The sequence below is a fragment of the Etheostoma cragini genome, chromosome 13 (genome assembly GCF_013103735.1).
Source record: "Etheostoma cragini isolate CJK2018 chromosome 13, CSU_Ecrag_1.0, whole genome shotgun sequence".
Taxonomy (NCBI): domain Eukaryota; kingdom Metazoa; phylum Chordata; class Actinopteri; order Perciformes; family Percidae; genus Etheostoma; species Etheostoma cragini.
The window spans coordinates 1,113,310-1,129,918 of NC_048419.1; the positions used below are offsets into that span (position 1 = coordinate 1,113,310).

Here is a 16,609-nt window from a genome sequence, read left to right on the forward strand (position 1 = left end):
ATGTACAAACAAGAATTCCGTTTTTCTTTTCTTTTTTTTAAGAAGTTGTCCTACATTTTGGGAAATACGCTTATTTGCCTTCCTGGTAAGACTTGGATGAGAAGTCTGTAGGCAAACAGCTTACCTTGCTCTGTAAAAACTAAAACTAAAAAATAAGAGAAACTTAAATAATGTGTAAATCACAGGGATGAAAAAACTCCAGGAATTCAAAATACTGGCCATTTCAGTTTTTATACATATTATACAGACTAGATAATTTGATGTGCTAATTAATGAGTTTTAGAGATGAAGAGGATTTTTCCAAACCTAGATAGAAGTTGTTAACTCCAACTTTGTGTTTAGCGTACAGATGCAAGACTGGTATAGGTAATTTCATGTAAGGCAGTAAGAAAACGAGTATGAGTATTTCCCAAATTGTAGAACTATTCCTTTTAACACAACATTGACCTTGGGAGAGATAAGTTTCTGCTATCCATTAATTGTTTGGACATTTTTTGATGAATTTTGGTTCAACAACACAAAGTCTGTTTAGAATGTCTTAGTTTTATGTCTTAGATTTATTGTCACATAGTATTTCTATTCTTCTTACCTGTTTTTTAATTTGCTCACCATATGTTTTGTGTTTTTATGGCAACCTTTCTATGCCATCCTCCACGTAGGTCTACGTTCCTCAGCCTTGCTGGCTCTGCTGTCGTCCAATGAATCAGCTTCTGATAGTGAGCTGTGTCCAGTCTCACCAGAGTCCTCTCAGGAGCTCAGTACAGCCACTGACACGTCCTCGCTCCCTGGCAGCACTGCAGCAATCTGCTCCCCGTCGTCTCCCAGGGACAAGGTTAGGAACAGAAGTCACCGTATTAGATAATATAAAGATTGAATAATGATGTTGGAGGAGTGGATCATTACAGTGGCATGAAGAAGAACAGGGAAAAAAGCAAATAGAGCAGACATTTGTAGTATACACATCTATAATATTTAGAAGAGATTCACCAGGTCACATTATCCAATTCCCACACAAAACATATCTGGAAATGTTCCAGCTGATGTACAAAAATAGGTAGAAATACATACCTTCAGTCTATTGTTGTTCAGTCTGTAATGTAGGTAATGCAGTATTTAGAATTCTTACAGTTCAAGATCCCACACTGCTGCACTGTTACCCTACTGAATTGTTGCTGTTTTTTCACCACTAGAGTAAACCATCAGGTAAGGAGATCAAGGCAAAGGACAGGGGCTCTCCTCCCCCTATTCCTCCAGAGGTGTGGTCCCCCTCAAGCACTGGAGAGGGGGAGAAAAGCAAGCTGTTTACCCAGGACACCCTGGACTCTTCCAGCCTCAGCCAGACTCCCTCTGTGACCAGTGAGGACCCCCTTTCTCCTGTGGTTCGACGTAAGTTCTGAGACTACCTGCACCGGGGCTGCTTACAGGTCTGATTGTGTTCATTAGTGGGTATGACTCTCTCTTAGCTGTCTGGATCAGCCTTGTGTTTTTTTTTAATCATTCGCAGCTTCAGAGTCTGGTCCAGGAATAGTCAACTCTCCAGCATCTGATGTTGTCAAGGAGACAGATGAGAGGCTGCCCCAGGTTCCCCTTCAGGAGCATGTGTTTTCAGAGTGCTCCAGAGAGAGGATCCTGGGACTACTAGCTGCTATGCTTCCACCAGCCAAACCAGTAAGTGAAACCAAAGACCGTTTTTTAGGGTTAGAGTCTATGTAACGCTATGTAAATCGGTCGACATTTTTGGGAATTATGCTTATATGTTTTCTTCCCGAGATTTGGGTGACAGGATTCATTTTATCTGTAGTGTTAAGTGCCGGGCAATGTCTTTGGCAGGTACAGTGACTCCCTGGAGTCTTGTCAACACCGTTAGGTTGCCAGGCAACAAACGAGACTCCAGGACGTTAATGTTCCTAGCCAAGAAATAGTCCCACACAAACCTCTGAATAAAAACCACAAAGTGTCATTGATAAACATTGTTTTTTGCAGATTTTCTACACAAACAAACAAGATATAATGTGCTTATTAGTGAGCTTTAGATGTGCACATTTTGGTTCCTTTGGGCAGAGCCAGACAAGCTGTTTCCAGCATTCTGCTGCTTACTGTAGCCTTTTTTAAATTTATGGTAAGATGTTCCAATTTAAACAAATGTGCTAAAATCTATTGACACTTTGTTAAGTTAAGACAACAGGAACTTCTGTTCCTGATATGGTTACTACTCCCAAAATTGCTTCAGCGTTGTCTTCAGCATGTTTTCCATTTGTCTACAGATAACATTTCCCCTGTCTTTCTTGTATCCTCAGGGCAGCACCCTGTCCCTGCCCAGTCTGAACTCCATCCTGCCCAAGCTTTTCAGGGCAGTCATTTTCAATGCTGGCTCTCTCAACGAGACCTTCCACCTCACCCTTGGACTACTGGGTCAGCTGCTGCTCCGAATCCCTCCAATGGAGGCTGACGCTGCTGTCACAGAGGCCCTGGTTGACAAATATGACTTCCTGACACAAGCAGAGGCAACAAGTTCAGACACCCAGGGCTGGAAGACCACCCAGCTGCTTTTCAGCCTGGGGGCCGTCTGTTTAGACAGGTAACAGAATAAAAACCTGATGACACAAGGGAAATGTGTTGTAGTTTATATATCAGTTTTCTTGATGATACACCTGGAGATATTAATACTAAAACAGCTCTGCACTGCATTTTAGACAATCCAGAACAGCCATGTCAGATATTTTCCTTCCCTGATAAAAGCAAATGGAAAAATGACTTTTATGCTCTTACCTGTTCTTTCACAAAGTCTGCCTGAACGTTTTTAATAGTAGTAGTAATATTAATTGTTTTATTAAGTAAGCAATTTGATCTCAGGCTGCATGTGTACTCACAGCATTGAAATTCCATCTCCAATAATCTTTATAACATTTAATAATACTAAATGGTTCTGCAAATTGGCACTTTGATCAAGTTACACCTGCGTGAGTTAAAAAGCTGTTTTCTTTTTGTATCCAGTGTTTGTTTAGTTTTGAAAGTTACACATATGAACGCCACCAAAGTCTAATAAATAATGTAATAACAGATGTAGAACTGAGATACTGATGCTATCTCTTAATCCCACAGTTGAGATCTTATTTGCCAGAAAGCTAATAGATGTTTGCATTGATAAGGAAATATTTGCTTTCATAGTTATATTGCGATTTCCCCTATTTTCTTCTGTTTTGCAGTCGTATTGGTCTGGATTGGGCGTGCACAGTGGCAGATATTTTACACTGTCTGAATGCTTGTCCCGAGTGGAACGCAGTCATCGCTGCCTTCACTGACCATTGTATTCAGCAGCTGCCACAAGCTCTCAAACGCACCAACCTCTTCACCCTGCTGGTGCTGGTGGGCTTCCCTGAGGTAGGCGGAACACATACCACAGTATATGTACAGTGTGTTCCCTAACTTCGTACGCTTAGTTGTGACTACTCTTGTGTGTATATCAGGTGCTGTGTGTGGGTACCCAGACGGTGTTTATTGACAACGCCAACGAACAGCACAATATGATCTTGCTCAAACACTTCACAGAGAAGAACCATGCTGCAGTGGTGGACGTTAAGACACGCAAGAGGAAAACAGGTTAGTGCAGTTGTAGCACACTCTAATAACTTTGCCTATGTGTGTTGAATTAAAACATGGAATTAACCGTCTATGTGCTTTCTCTTCTTTCTAGTGAAGGACTACCAACTCATCCAGTCTCAGGATTCCACTGCAACCTGTCTCCCAGGGCAGTCAGAGGGCCAGGACTCCCCAAAGACCCTGCTCAGCCGCTACCTGATCAATTTCACCACTATCATCAGCCATCTTCTGCAGACCAGCCAGGACAATGGCTCTCCTGATGCTGTAGAGGCCTCCTGGGTTCTCTCCTTGGCTCTTAAAGGCCTCTACAACACACTGAAGGTGACTCCCATGACCTAGGAATCCACAAACTCCAAAATCTAAATAGTGCTTCTTGGCTATAAACAAATGTCTTAGATCAGAAGAATTATTCCAGAGGTGGTTTTGTCATTCTTTTCTGTCCTCTTGTGTAGAAACATGGAGTAGAGCAAGCTCAGGCGGACATCCAGCAGTCAGGACTGACCCAGCTGCTGGTGAGGAAGTGCAGCAAAGGGACAGGCTTCAGCAAACTCTGGTTGCTGCGTGATCTAGAGATTCTCTCCATCATGCTCTACTCCTCTAAGAGGGAGATCCACTCCATGGCCCAGGACCCAGAGCGAGACCAAAGAGAGCAGGACAAGGAGCACGACTCTGACCACTCCAGCTGCTGTGCTGACGAAATTGACGTCAACAAGCCCGACCCCTTGGAGGGTCTCGATGAAGAGACAAAGATTTGCTTCCAGGTGACGAGGGATACTACTCAAAACACATTCAGACAAATTAAGTTTGATGTAATAATCTAAAATGCATACTTTCCGATGCAGATCACACACGATGCCTTAAACGCCCCTCTGCCCATCCTGCGAGCCATGTATGAGTTGCAGATGAAAAGAACTGACTCCTTCTTCCTGGAGGTGCAGAAGAGGTCAGCCTCAACCTATAAATAATCTCTTTTTATATCCCGGTAAAGGTCATATTTTATAATCTATTACTACCTTCTGTTATGTATTGTGCCTTTGTGTTTTTTGTTTTCAGATTTGATGGGGAAGAGATAAAAACTGATGAGACGATCCGTATGCTGGCTCAGAAGTGGCAACCTACCAAGCGGCCTCGCTCTGAGGAGAGGAACACCAAGGCTGTGGACACTGATATGATTGTGGTGTCATGTGTGGTGAGTTGTTTAAAAGTTGGCCCTGGATTAGCATATTTTGTTATGAATTGAAAACAATATCACACAGCGGTTTTGAGATGTTAATTTTTGTCATATGTCAATATTGTGATATATCACCCTTCCCCCCCGCCACAGTCTAAACCCAGTCACTGTGAAAAGGCCACCGAGGAGATTAACGTAGTGGCCCAGAAGCTCATCACAAATTCAGAGAGCGACTTACAGCTCAGCTACGCCAAACAGAGACGCACCAAAAGTTCAGCTCTCTTGCACAAGGAACTGGATGTGCGGAGCAATCGGGCAGTTCGTCAATACCTGGTGAAGGTCAACCAGGCCATCGCCACGCTTTACGCCCGCCATGTGCTGGCCTCGCTGCTGGCCGACTGGCCCGCAGAGGCAGCGCTGAGCGAAGAGGCCCTAGAACTGAGCGGTGCCTCACACATGGCCTACATCCTGGACATGTTAATGCAGCTGGAGGAGAGGCCGCTCTGGGAGAAGGTGGGCAGAAGGGGAGTCAATGTGGAGTTTTTGTTGTGTCTAAAGGGAGCATGTCATTATGATGCATTATAGGTGTTTTGTGGAATAATGTGATTGTCATACTCTGTTACTGATCAGATTCTTCAGAGGGTGCTGAAGGGTTGCAGCCAGAGTATGCTGTGCAGTCTGTCTCTCACTGCTTGTCAGTTCATGGAGGAGCCAGGTATGGCTGTGCAGATCAGAGAGTCCAAACACCCATATGACAACAACACCAACTTTGAGGTGGGTGAACTGGATCATCTATTAAAGTCAAACTGTGTTTAAAAAGCTTATTGCTGTATTTCCTCATTGGTTATGCCATCTCCTCGGTGTCAATCTTTTCGTTTATCATAAAATGTATACTGTCTAAAGAAGACTTTGCAATAAAGATGGCTATTAGTACAGATCCTCATTTGAAACAGGGCTTTTTTTATTCAGTTTGAAGACTCTATTTTGTTGTTTTTTTTCTCTTAGGACAAGGTGCACATCCCAGGGGCCATCTGCCTGTCAGTAAAGTTTGACTCCCGCTCCTACACAGAGGAAGGCTGTGATGAGCTCACCATGTCGAGCAGCAGTGATTTCCTCCAGGATGTCCACAACTTCAGTGGCTCCCCTCAGAGATGGACTGATTTTGAGATTCCAGGTGAGCAATATTTAAAAAAGTTGTTCATTCTTTTTCTGCTCTATGTTTATATGTGTTAACATCCCAAATAGTTGACTATTGTGTTTAAATCCCATTTATCAACATGTGTGTTGTGTGTTGGTTTTCCCTCAGGTGACACCCTGTATTACAGATTTATGTCAGACATGAGCAACACAGAGTGGGGCTACAAGTTCACGGTTACAGGAGGCCACAGAGGACGTTTCCAGACAGGTACTCTAAACTTTTATTTAATTTGCTTTAATTAAAACAGATACACACTCTTTTGCATTTACGTTTGTGCAAACAAGGCACAATTAATCGTTAATTAATCGTTATAAAATCGCGATCTCGATTCACCCTGTTAACTATTTAATCTTTAAATAATTAAAAAGAAATTTAAACTAGGTTCGGTTTAACCTAGTTAGCTAGGCTAACCTAGCTTAGCTTAACAAGGTAAAGGAGAACGCCAAGCCCCCCCCCTCCCCAAAACAGAAGCTAACCCCGGTAACTTTACGGTTATGGATGTATGGATACGTAGGGCCAGCAGCATGAAGGAGACATCTGCTTCTTTAGTCTGTTGATGTCTTCTGTAGTCTGTTGATGTCTGTCTTCTGTTGAAGTCTGTCTTCTGTAGTCTGTTGATGTCTGTCTTCTGTGGTCTGTTGAAGTCTGTCTTCTGTAGTCTGTTTATGTCTTCTGTGGTCTGTTGATGTCTGTCTTCTGTGGTCTGTTGATGACAGCCAACAAACACATTCTGTACTCACTGCGGGTCTGTGCTCATCATCATATCTAAATTTTATGTACTGGTGTTATTGTTGAATACATTGTGAATGCATATTTCAAAAATGTTATGATGTTTTGTTGGGTTATACAATACTTTTTCTGACCTTTTTGAATCCCCTGACAAACAACCCATATTACAAAAAAGACTAAAACTAATAAACACTAAACTAGCAAACCCGCTTTTAAAACTGATAAAAACTAAACTGAATTTGAAAACAAAAATTTAAAAAGAAATAAAAATAAACTAACAAATAATGCAAAACTATAATAACCTTGGTTTGGTACTGCTGATTTGTTTTGTTCTGTCATGGTCAAAAAAATTGTGGCAAGAATCGTGATGTCAATTCTAAGCAAAAACATAATGATTGATATTTTCCTCCGAATCGTGCAGGCCTAGTGCAAACCTGTTTCATTTGGTAGAGAGCAACACCTACATGCATCCTCTGGTTGGTCAGTTGTCACCCTCTCCGCACTTTTGCTTTTATCAGGTTTTGAGATACTGAAGCAAATGTTAGCAGATGACCAGGTGCTCAGTCACCTGCCACTGGCTGACATCTGGGAGTGGCAGGTGGGCGTGGCCTGTCGCCAGACTGGGAACCAGCGACTCAAAGCCATCCACTTGTTGCTCCGCCTCCTGCAGTGTCAGTCTCAGACGTAAGAAGTTACATTTCTATCTTTTCTCTTCAATGCTTCTCACATTTTTTCTATCCTCAGTGAAGTGTTATAAAAACTCTAGGCTTGTATTGTCCTGTAGACACCCAGAGTAAACTGCACGAACATTAAGCCCATGTACCGGGTCCTAAGAAATACTAAGTTTGTTAGAAGCGCCCAGTGTACATTTCTACCTCTGCAGGTCATTTTTCTAAGAGGCGCAGGTCTCCACACAGGGTTTGCATAAAAGCCTAGATAAACCTTCATGTCCTGGTAGTCACCACGGAAATGAGGTAAAGGATGTGGCTTGAAATTTGCTTATGTGCAGACTGACTCTGCTCACAATGACAACAACACACAACTGTGTTTCCACTCTGTACTCATTGTTTTCTTCAAACAATATCCTTAATGTTACTCTACACAAATATGTGGGACTCTCCTGATTAATGTAACTACCCTTTAGATACATTTTATGGCCCCCAGCATTTTGGGAGGAGGAATGGGTCTAAATACTAATATACCCATTAGCCTGGGTCGCCATTGACATAGAGAAGAGCAGATCAGAGCGCTTTGTTGAGAACGAGACACGTTGCAATAGTTACCCACAATTTAAAAGGGACTTGATTTAAGCAGAAGAATTAACTTTTGAAGAATCCAATATGTTCTAAAGCACTTCTTCATCTTTTGCATTATTGATTTAACAGGGGCAGTTCTAGCCGATCAAAGCTGTAGAAGTGCTCAAATAATGAGTCACGTTACATCCTCTACAGGGACAAATTAATGGGACTTTTACTTCATGACAGTCCTAAATCTCTTCCCACTTTGCAACTCTATATGCAGCGTACACAAGTGTGATGTGGGAACTTGAAGCCCTCAGGTCACATAAACTGAGAACGTTTTAGTATTTGGTCTTATTTGCAACTGCATCATACTAATAAATAGTTAAAAAATCATACACTGTGATTTTAGGATTTATTTTCTTTTTTTGATTATTTCTGTCACATTGGACATGCACCTACAATGACAATTTCAGACCCCTCCATGATTTTTAAGTGGGAGAACTTAAGGCTGTTTAAGGATTCATTCTTTAGAAACATTACAATTTCATCAGTATTAATAATATTTTTTAAACACTCCTTTCTTTTTGGGATCTATTCACGATGAAAAGTCTATGGCCGCGTCTTTTTAACAGTCACGTTTTGCTCTGCATATGACTGTTAGAGGGTACAAGGTAATTGCCATGATACATGTTTGACGTTTCTGTTTCAGCCACAGCGTTGCTTTCCTCCCTCAGAACGTGACTCTTTATTTTCCTGTTATGCCTGTGTACATGTTTTTGTTCATCTATCGATTTTTTCCCTCCACTCCAGAGCCTGTGAGCTGACGCTGCTGCGACCTCTGTGGCAGCTCTTTATGACTATGGAAAACAGCCTGAGCCAGGATCCCACCAGCATCACGGTGCTGCTGCCTCTTCACCGAGCCCTCACTGAACTCTTCTTCATCGCAGAGGCCCGTGCCATTGTGAGTGACGCGCACACACACACACAAACAGACGCTCGTATGCAGGCCACATCTACTGTTGTATACTACTGTGTTGTTAAAGCTGGTGGTGTGGCTAAGTGACATCTTAGGCATTTGTTTAGCTGTGTTGGCTGCTGTGATGACAACATTATTGACTTTGAGGTTGAATATAGAATAGACTAAATAAGGCTGATTGTATAGAAACCTTTTTTTGTCTTTCTTCCTTAAATACTTCCTTTCATTGTTGTTTTGGCTTAATAACATATTCAGTTTTAGGCAATTTGAATGAAATGATGTAAAATTAAGTCAACATTCGACTCTTTACTTCTGTCCCCCCCCCCCCCCCCCCCCCCCCCCCCCCCCCCCCCCGTCTATATCTGTCTCTCTGTGAGATGAGCATGTTTTTCCTCCACCCACCTGTTCTGTGCTTGGCTCACGGCCAATGCCCGGCCCTGCCATCTGCCAGACAACCCGTTGTTTGGGAGAGGCAGAGATGCTATCCATTTTGTGATGCGTATGGGCTCTCACTCTCTCTCTCTCTCTCTCTCTCTCTTTGTTTTTCTTTTTCTCTCTCTTTCAATTGTCTTGAATAATTGATTAAGATGTATTCTCAAGCATTATGAGCATGCCGACAGCCAGGAGTTTCCCATCTGTGGATGTGATTGAACCAGACAGTCCCAGAGAAGCACTACCTTCCCTGTCCCCTTCTGGGGAGATTGGTGAGGCTGCTGCTTGATGTGACAATAACATTACATCACTTGACTTGTCATTCAGAATGGATTCTGGGCTCCCATCTGCACCATCCAAATGTGTGAGGGAGAACAAGTTGGTTAAGTAAAGCAGTACGTGTGGACAAACACCAGGGGGCAGTAGCAGTACACAGCAGTACTTTTGCCTGGGATGCCCTTCATGGACAAGTCAGTGTTGTGTTAGCAATGATAGACACATGTTGGTGTGTGGCACGTCCGAGCGTCCCCGTCCAGCAGAGCGTCATCACAGATCATGAGCTTTCAGTAATGCAACACAAATGTCTGTGCAGCCGTGGTTCGTCACCTCCAGCTCATGGAGACACATTAATGGAACAGTTTGTAGTGAGGGAGTGTTTTTCACAAGGGCACGCACACAGGGCTTGTTTAAAACAGATTCACCTCCCCCATTGGATTTTTGTCCGCATTCTCCTGATAAAACTGTCAAATACATTTTGATTGCAGCCAACTTACTATTCACATTGTATAATAATGTCCTTATTTTGTTGATTAATTGATTGGTTGTTTGGTCTATAAAATGTCAGAAAACGGTGAAAAATGTCCTAAAGCCCAAGATGACATCCTCCAATGTCAACTCAGTGATATTCAGTCATGAAGAAGGGAAGAGACTAGAAATCAATCACATTTAAGAACCTGGAATCCGAGGAAAAAATGACTCAATATGATGAATCAATTATCAAAATAGTTTAATATTAATAGTAGTTTTATCAATTAATATATTCGGTTGATTAATTATTTTTTGCAGCTCTACTTTGGTTGGTTTCAAGAAACCACACACCTGTTTTCTTGTGGTAGCTGTCAGGATGTTCAAAGACGAACTTTCAAAAAAGTCAGTTGAACCTAGAGAAAGCCAGTGAATGTGATCTAAACCGGATTACACAGGCGACAACGCGGCTTTGCACCATGTAGACTGGATCCACTGTTCCAGGACTTCTTTAAAGAGGATTTTCTAACGAGGCAGGACTAGGCAGGACTGTTCTGAGGCTAATAAAGAGGGGGAGTCACTGGTGAAAATCCAATCTGGAATGGACATAAATATTGGAAAAACTTCATTAGCTCTACCTACAACAAAGTGCACCATCTGTCATCATCCCCCTAAAAATGAAGCCTTGGTGTCAGTTAAGTTAAGGCTGGTGGCCCTCATGTGGTGTGGTGCCTAGTTGCTGTAATGACGAGTTCAAAAGCTCCTTAATGACTTCTGTAAAATTATGGAAGGGCATCCTCTAGCTCACTCAGTAGGAGCATGCGCCCCATGTAGGCAGCCCTTTGCTGCATGTCATCTTCTCTTTCACACTCATTATCATTATCAAATAAAGGGTAAAGCCCCAAAAATAATCTAAAAAAAAAAAGATTTTGGAAAGCTAATGAGTGGACTGGACACATTATGTAATCCTTTGTCCGTATTAGGTTCCGAGCATCGAAGCAGCATATTTTAAAGTTTTAGTGGCCTTGACAGTCTTTGTATGCACACAGAGTTCACATACAGGTCCACTGAGAACACTCTCTACCCCAGGAAGGGAAATTTATATTAAGGAATCAAAAATGGCATGTCATGCACTACTGCCTGGACAAATCGTCCTAGGATGTTTCCATGCATAAACATTCTGGGTGCTGCGAGATGGATGGTAGACCAGGGCTCTGGACTGTGTCTCCAGCTCTGTAAAAGCTCCATTTGGCCAGTCTCAGCCCATTTAACCGCTATGTAGTCTTCTCTTTGTTCCCCAACTCATGTGCTTATGTAACCTGAGGTATGTTTCTCCTGTAGGGCTTCAGTGGAAGCGCTCTCTGTTTATAACTGATTGACTGTGCAACATTCCACTGTTCAATTTGATGCCGAGATGGAGATATAAAGTGGTCAGGGAACCAGGCCGCATTTTTAACATACCTCAACCCTTATGTTACCTCTTGCTGTCTTTGGAAGTTTTGTTCATGACTGTCCGGCCTGCGAGGTTATCTGTGTTTCTTTTGCATTTGGAAACATGGCAGAAGACGCCCCTGTTACACGCCTTTTGATGTGTTTTCCAGGCGCAGGGCATCCTCCAGGAGTACTTGTTAGCCATGACCACTGACGGGCAGCTCCTCAACCACACTGCAATGGTAAGACTTAAACCTGATTTATTCATAAAAAATGTATATACATGATAATATTGTTATCCACTGATGTGGACCACTGACGGCCTTTCTTAATTCAAAGTAATTATTTCAGCCGGGCACCCTCAGGGCATCTTTGATTTTTTCAGTTTTGAATTGCTGCCTGACAAAAAGGAAACCAGCTCAAAGCGTTGTCCACTCACCCTGAAGTTTTATAGTATCATACAACTCTCTTTCATAACACGCAGTCCCATTGGTTGGTCTTTAGCCGCTGTGAGTCAGCTCGCGGAGTCTCTTGATAGTGAATCACCAAGCCGTTGACACCCCCTGCACCTCCCTCCCCTTGTTTTGAATATGTGTGGGCCGCACGCAGGACTAATGTATCTGGTAATGACGGTCCATTATAACTCGTGGCACAGCAAGCCACAGCGTTGCTTTTAATGTGGACCCTGCTTCACACAGCGGAGGAGCCTGAGGGCAGTTAAGAGGAGCAAAGGATGCTGGGTGGTGAACAAACAATGTGGGCGGTTCTGTTGAGCAGTTACCTAATACCTGTCGGGTTGAAAACCCAACCATAGTCACAACTATCATAACAATGATGCAAGTCCAAAAGTAAAATGGCCGAGGTTCACTACAAAGGGCTGGAAAAGAGCCGCCCACAACTAAACAATGTTGGACTAACTTTCTTCTCTCTTCAACTTAGCGGCCTGTTATCTTTTTGTTTTTTATACCACAACACAAAGTGCAGTGTTCCGAGGATCACGTTCACTCCACTACTCTGTGGCTTATATCTATCCTGTTATATACTCAATTAAAAATGGATAACAGTGTAACATACCTGTGTTTTGATATGACATTTGCAGAGGAATGGCCTAGCAAACAATCTAAGCACGTAGTCAGCCAAATCAGCATGCACTGCTGTGTGTCAACGAGGCACTCCCTGCTGCTGTGTTGGACTTCTCAGCTCCAGAGAACTACCTTACCTAGATGATTGATCAGCCACGAGGCTCTCTCTTACAGAGAGGGCTGGGCGATGTAGAGAAAATCAAATATCACAATATTCTTGACCAAATACCTCGATGTTGATATTGCAACGATATTGTACGGTTGACTAGTGGTGCTTTAAAAAAATGTTATTTACACAATGAGATTTTTGATAAATATTCTCCACAAATGATTTTATGACTTAGTGGGTAAAGGTAAATAATAGAACAGCTAGAACAGTCTGGTAAGATCAGGAAATGACTCTCCTTTACTGTAATGCAGTCTGTAAAACCAGGAAAAGACCATACTTATATTACCATATTACAAAATATGCTGATTGGCTGTAGCAGAATTCAGATCACAGTGAAAACATATTGTGAATCTTACATAAGGGTCATAATGGAAGTGGTGCCACCGCCTGTTGACATGAAAACAACACTCTATCAAACCCTGAACTCTATCCACCAATATTGTTGACAGTATTTTTATTATTTACATTATCGTTTTTAATGATGAATTGCTACGGAACTGCTCTGGGGACTCCACGGGCAATTTTGATTGAAATCTGACCTTTAGTTTTCCATATATAAATGGTCCCGGACCAAAAGAGATTTTGAGCTGATAGTGGCACTCTTCACAAAACAAGAGACACCAAAAGCACCATGGACAACCCTGTCAGATTTAACCACAGTAGACAGCAGTTGTCATGTTCTGGACCAGGACAACCCACTCATTGATACAGTATCATCAACCTGAGGGTAGCACTTCAATCTGTTAAGCACTTTGGTTTAATACATAAGGTGACATAACTGTACAGAAGCCCTTGATTCATCAGTTTAGTTACCCTAAATTTGCCTGTTTATCATAATTCAACATGCAGTGCCCAGGTGAAAAACAGGTGTTTTCTTTTTACATCTCGTTTTAATAATTCATGATTCATTGTTCTTGGTTTTCTGTCCCCACATTGACTCTTCTGTATTTCATTCCCATTCTTTTTTCAATGTGTAGGCCCTGAAGAACATCGCTGCCATCAGCCTGGCTATCAATTACCCCAATAAGTCTACCAAGCTACTCAACATGTCCCCTTGAGAGATGGACTGAGAGAATAGGAGGAGGTCCAACCTGAAGGGGACGCGTTCTGACTCAGCTTGTTCACTTTGAACAAGGAATGGGGAGGTGTGGGAGGAAATCCTTCCTCACCATCCAGTGCTTTCCTTCTAAAGGACCCCTCCACTCCGGTAACTCTCGGCAGTACTCTGCACAGGAGCTGTGGAGGGCTACTCAAAGAGCACTTTTCACACATACTCACAATCCTTTTTGCCTTAGGTGAATCCAGTATATCAGCATGTGCATTCACTGGAACAGGAAAACCATTGCGGGGTCTCTCTCTTTATTTGTATTTTATTTTATTTTTGTATTACTTGGAGATGCCGAGCTAAAGGACATGAAGTGTGCCAAATTCATGACCTTCAATGGGAAGTCTATTCCTTTTTGTTTCCTGCCTTCGCTCCTTCTAAACAGCAGCCATAGTTGATGATGGTGAAAACGGGTCACCTCGGTGACCTACATGTCTCAGCGGACATGTGGAGCCTCCTAAAAATACTGTCCAGGACAGTGAAGTCTCATAAGTCACCACGGGGAGAAAGTACTGACCTACTAGCTCATCCCACTCCTTCCTTTCCCTTCTTCATTTCATTTTACCTACACAGCCTTTCTTCCTACCCATCTTCTCTCCTTCTCCCTTATCATTCTTTCCTTTTCAGCCAACAGATGTAGATGATTTTAGGGCTCCCGTTGAAAGGAAGGATCAGTATATCTTCACGGATATCCAAAACATACATATGATGTGCGACTTTCTGTCCAAATGACAAGTGTCACATGCCCTAAGACCCCCTTCAGGACAGTTTGACCGGGCTGAACAGGATTAAAGTGATACTCATAGCCATAGTCTTTGCATAGGATGAGAGACACTGCAGCTGAGGGACAACTGTGATAATACACTATTGCAATGCATTCCTCCATATTATTCTATCAACATGTTGAAGTGTTTCCACTCAGTTACTAGTGAACTAGTCAAAGACCATTATGATGATCATGAAGATAATTAACGGCAACAACAACAAATTCCTGGAGGAACCCCAAATCTCTTAAAGGCCTTCATTTTTATCCATTGACTTATTTATTTTATCTAATTTATAATTAGGTTTAACACTTCATGAGAGTCCTGATTTATTTTTCACAGAAAGAAAGACAAGCTGAATCCTAAATTATAGTGTTTGGCCCCACACCTTGTGTAATGTAGTGAATGTGAGTGAATACTGGTGCCGTTACACAAATCTAATCTCTAATGGACTGCTTCCCTCACATCACAACATTCAGAACTGAAGATGACACCGATGAAGGTGACGTTCCATCGACACACTGTCCCACGTATTCACTAGTAACACATCTCATCTTTTGTAAGCTAAAAAAATCTTTAATACTGAATTACCTCATCTTTTGTAATTACACAGATAATGGGTGTGACGCTTCCTTCCATGTTTGGAATGTGACCTTCATTCACGTTACACTAACCCCACATTTTATTAGAGCTGAGGTCCACCTGTAGCCACTTCCACACAGATCAGTCATGGACCTTCACGGTAAAGAAGGCATCGAGTTGTGTATTTTGACACATCCAAAAAGGTTTTAAAGAGAGCGAGTTAATTCCAATCATTATTGTATTCATTTCAGATGAAGAGATTGTTTTAGTCGTAGGACGTCGTGGTGGTTGATACCAAAGAAACCAATCATTGTGAGCCATGAATCATCACTGGAAGAGCTCCTGGCAGAGTTGCTTCTCTGGTTGTCACATTTCAGATAGCTTACCGGGAGAGACGCTGGGAGCGGTGGAAACCTTTAAACTCTGTTCTGTTTTTTACTTTTATTTTGTTGAACTGGTCCCTAAAGGACCGTAGGACAGCTCAGTGGCTTTGTTTACACGAAGATCTGCTGCAGCGAGGAGAGAGGAAGAGATCCATGGCCTCCTTTTGGCTTCTACGACGCCTCACTTATCTACCACGTGCCTATGGTTAAAAATGAAGCAATCATAATTTAACTCATGTTAGCTGAATAGTTATTAATTATATTTTAAAAGAGAAATATATTGTTTCATTTGAAGTTTTTTGTAACTTTTTACTTTTAACGTTGGTTTCTTTTTGCGAGGATGCTTGGTATGAGGCTGACTGATTTGAATGTACATTTCTGTGAATATTAATTGCACAGGAAAAAGACTTTGATATCAACCCCTTACAAATATAGACTTTATTGGGCACTAACAGATGGACACTTTGATTCTGATTTTGTATGCATGGCACATTGAAGGTATACAAAAACACCCCGAAACCACGTAATGCTTGGGTTGAAATGTAATCCATTTCTAATAAAAATAGAAATGACTTAAATACAACTACAGCTGTCTTCTCTTCCATGTGTAGGCTCGACAGAGAAATTCTGTGCACCAACGAATAAGATATCGATCCCCCAGTCAGCATTGATGAGAGCCCACACACTCCCCGCCAGCAGATACTGTACTCAGTGATCCAACGTCAATAGTTCTTTCACGGCGCTGCTTCGAGTCCTTTTACCTCTGAGAAAACATCTCTCACACTTTATCACGGACATCCACACATATCAGGACAAATAGCTCTATTCTGCAATCTAAAAAGTCAATTTTGGCCATGCAGCATGTTGGAATGCCTTCTGGTTATTCAGTCTCTTCTTGCACATTGGTTTTACGTCAGAGGCCCCCCCAGCTACTGCTCTGCCTCCCCTGTCCCCCCCCCCCCCGCCTGGAATCTGGATTCTCTGGGACGGGGCTGATGATGG

General features: G+C 42.3%; 1 protein-coding gene across 1 annotated transcript in view; it reads left to right on the forward strand.

The window, feature by feature from the left end:
• zzef1 (zinc finger, ZZ-type with EF hand domain 1) overlaps positions 1 to 16,185 on the forward strand; it is a 31,524-nt gene extending 15,339 nt beyond the window's left edge. Inside the window, exons 37-54 of the mRNA XM_034891084.1 lie at positions 660 to 832; positions 1,191 to 1,386; positions 1,505 to 1,668; positions 2,298 to 2,578; positions 3,207 to 3,381; positions 3,468 to 3,600; positions 3,695 to 3,921; positions 4,053 to 4,361; positions 4,443 to 4,543; positions 4,654 to 4,789; positions 4,925 to 5,284; positions 5,402 to 5,545; positions 5,777 to 5,945; positions 6,078 to 6,176; positions 7,217 to 7,382; positions 8,750 to 8,900; positions 11,693 to 11,764; positions 13,751 to 16,185. Coding sequence (XP_034746975.1) covers positions 660 to 832; positions 1,191 to 1,386; positions 1,505 to 1,668; positions 2,298 to 2,578; positions 3,207 to 3,381; positions 3,468 to 3,600; positions 3,695 to 3,921; positions 4,053 to 4,361; positions 4,443 to 4,543; positions 4,654 to 4,789; positions 4,925 to 5,284; positions 5,402 to 5,545; positions 5,777 to 5,945; positions 6,078 to 6,176; positions 7,217 to 7,382; positions 8,750 to 8,900; positions 11,693 to 11,764; positions 13,751 to 13,831 — 3,137 coding nt within the window. The 3' untranslated portion in view covers positions 13,832 to 16,185. The remainder of the gene's footprint in view (positions 1 to 659; positions 833 to 1,190; positions 1,387 to 1,504; positions 1,669 to 2,297; positions 2,579 to 3,206; positions 3,382 to 3,467; positions 3,601 to 3,694; positions 3,922 to 4,052; positions 4,362 to 4,442; positions 4,544 to 4,653; positions 4,790 to 4,924; positions 5,285 to 5,401; positions 5,546 to 5,776; positions 5,946 to 6,077; positions 6,177 to 7,216; positions 7,383 to 8,749; positions 8,901 to 11,692; positions 11,765 to 13,750) is intronic.
• Positions 16,186 to 16,609: the final 424 nt, after the last annotated feature.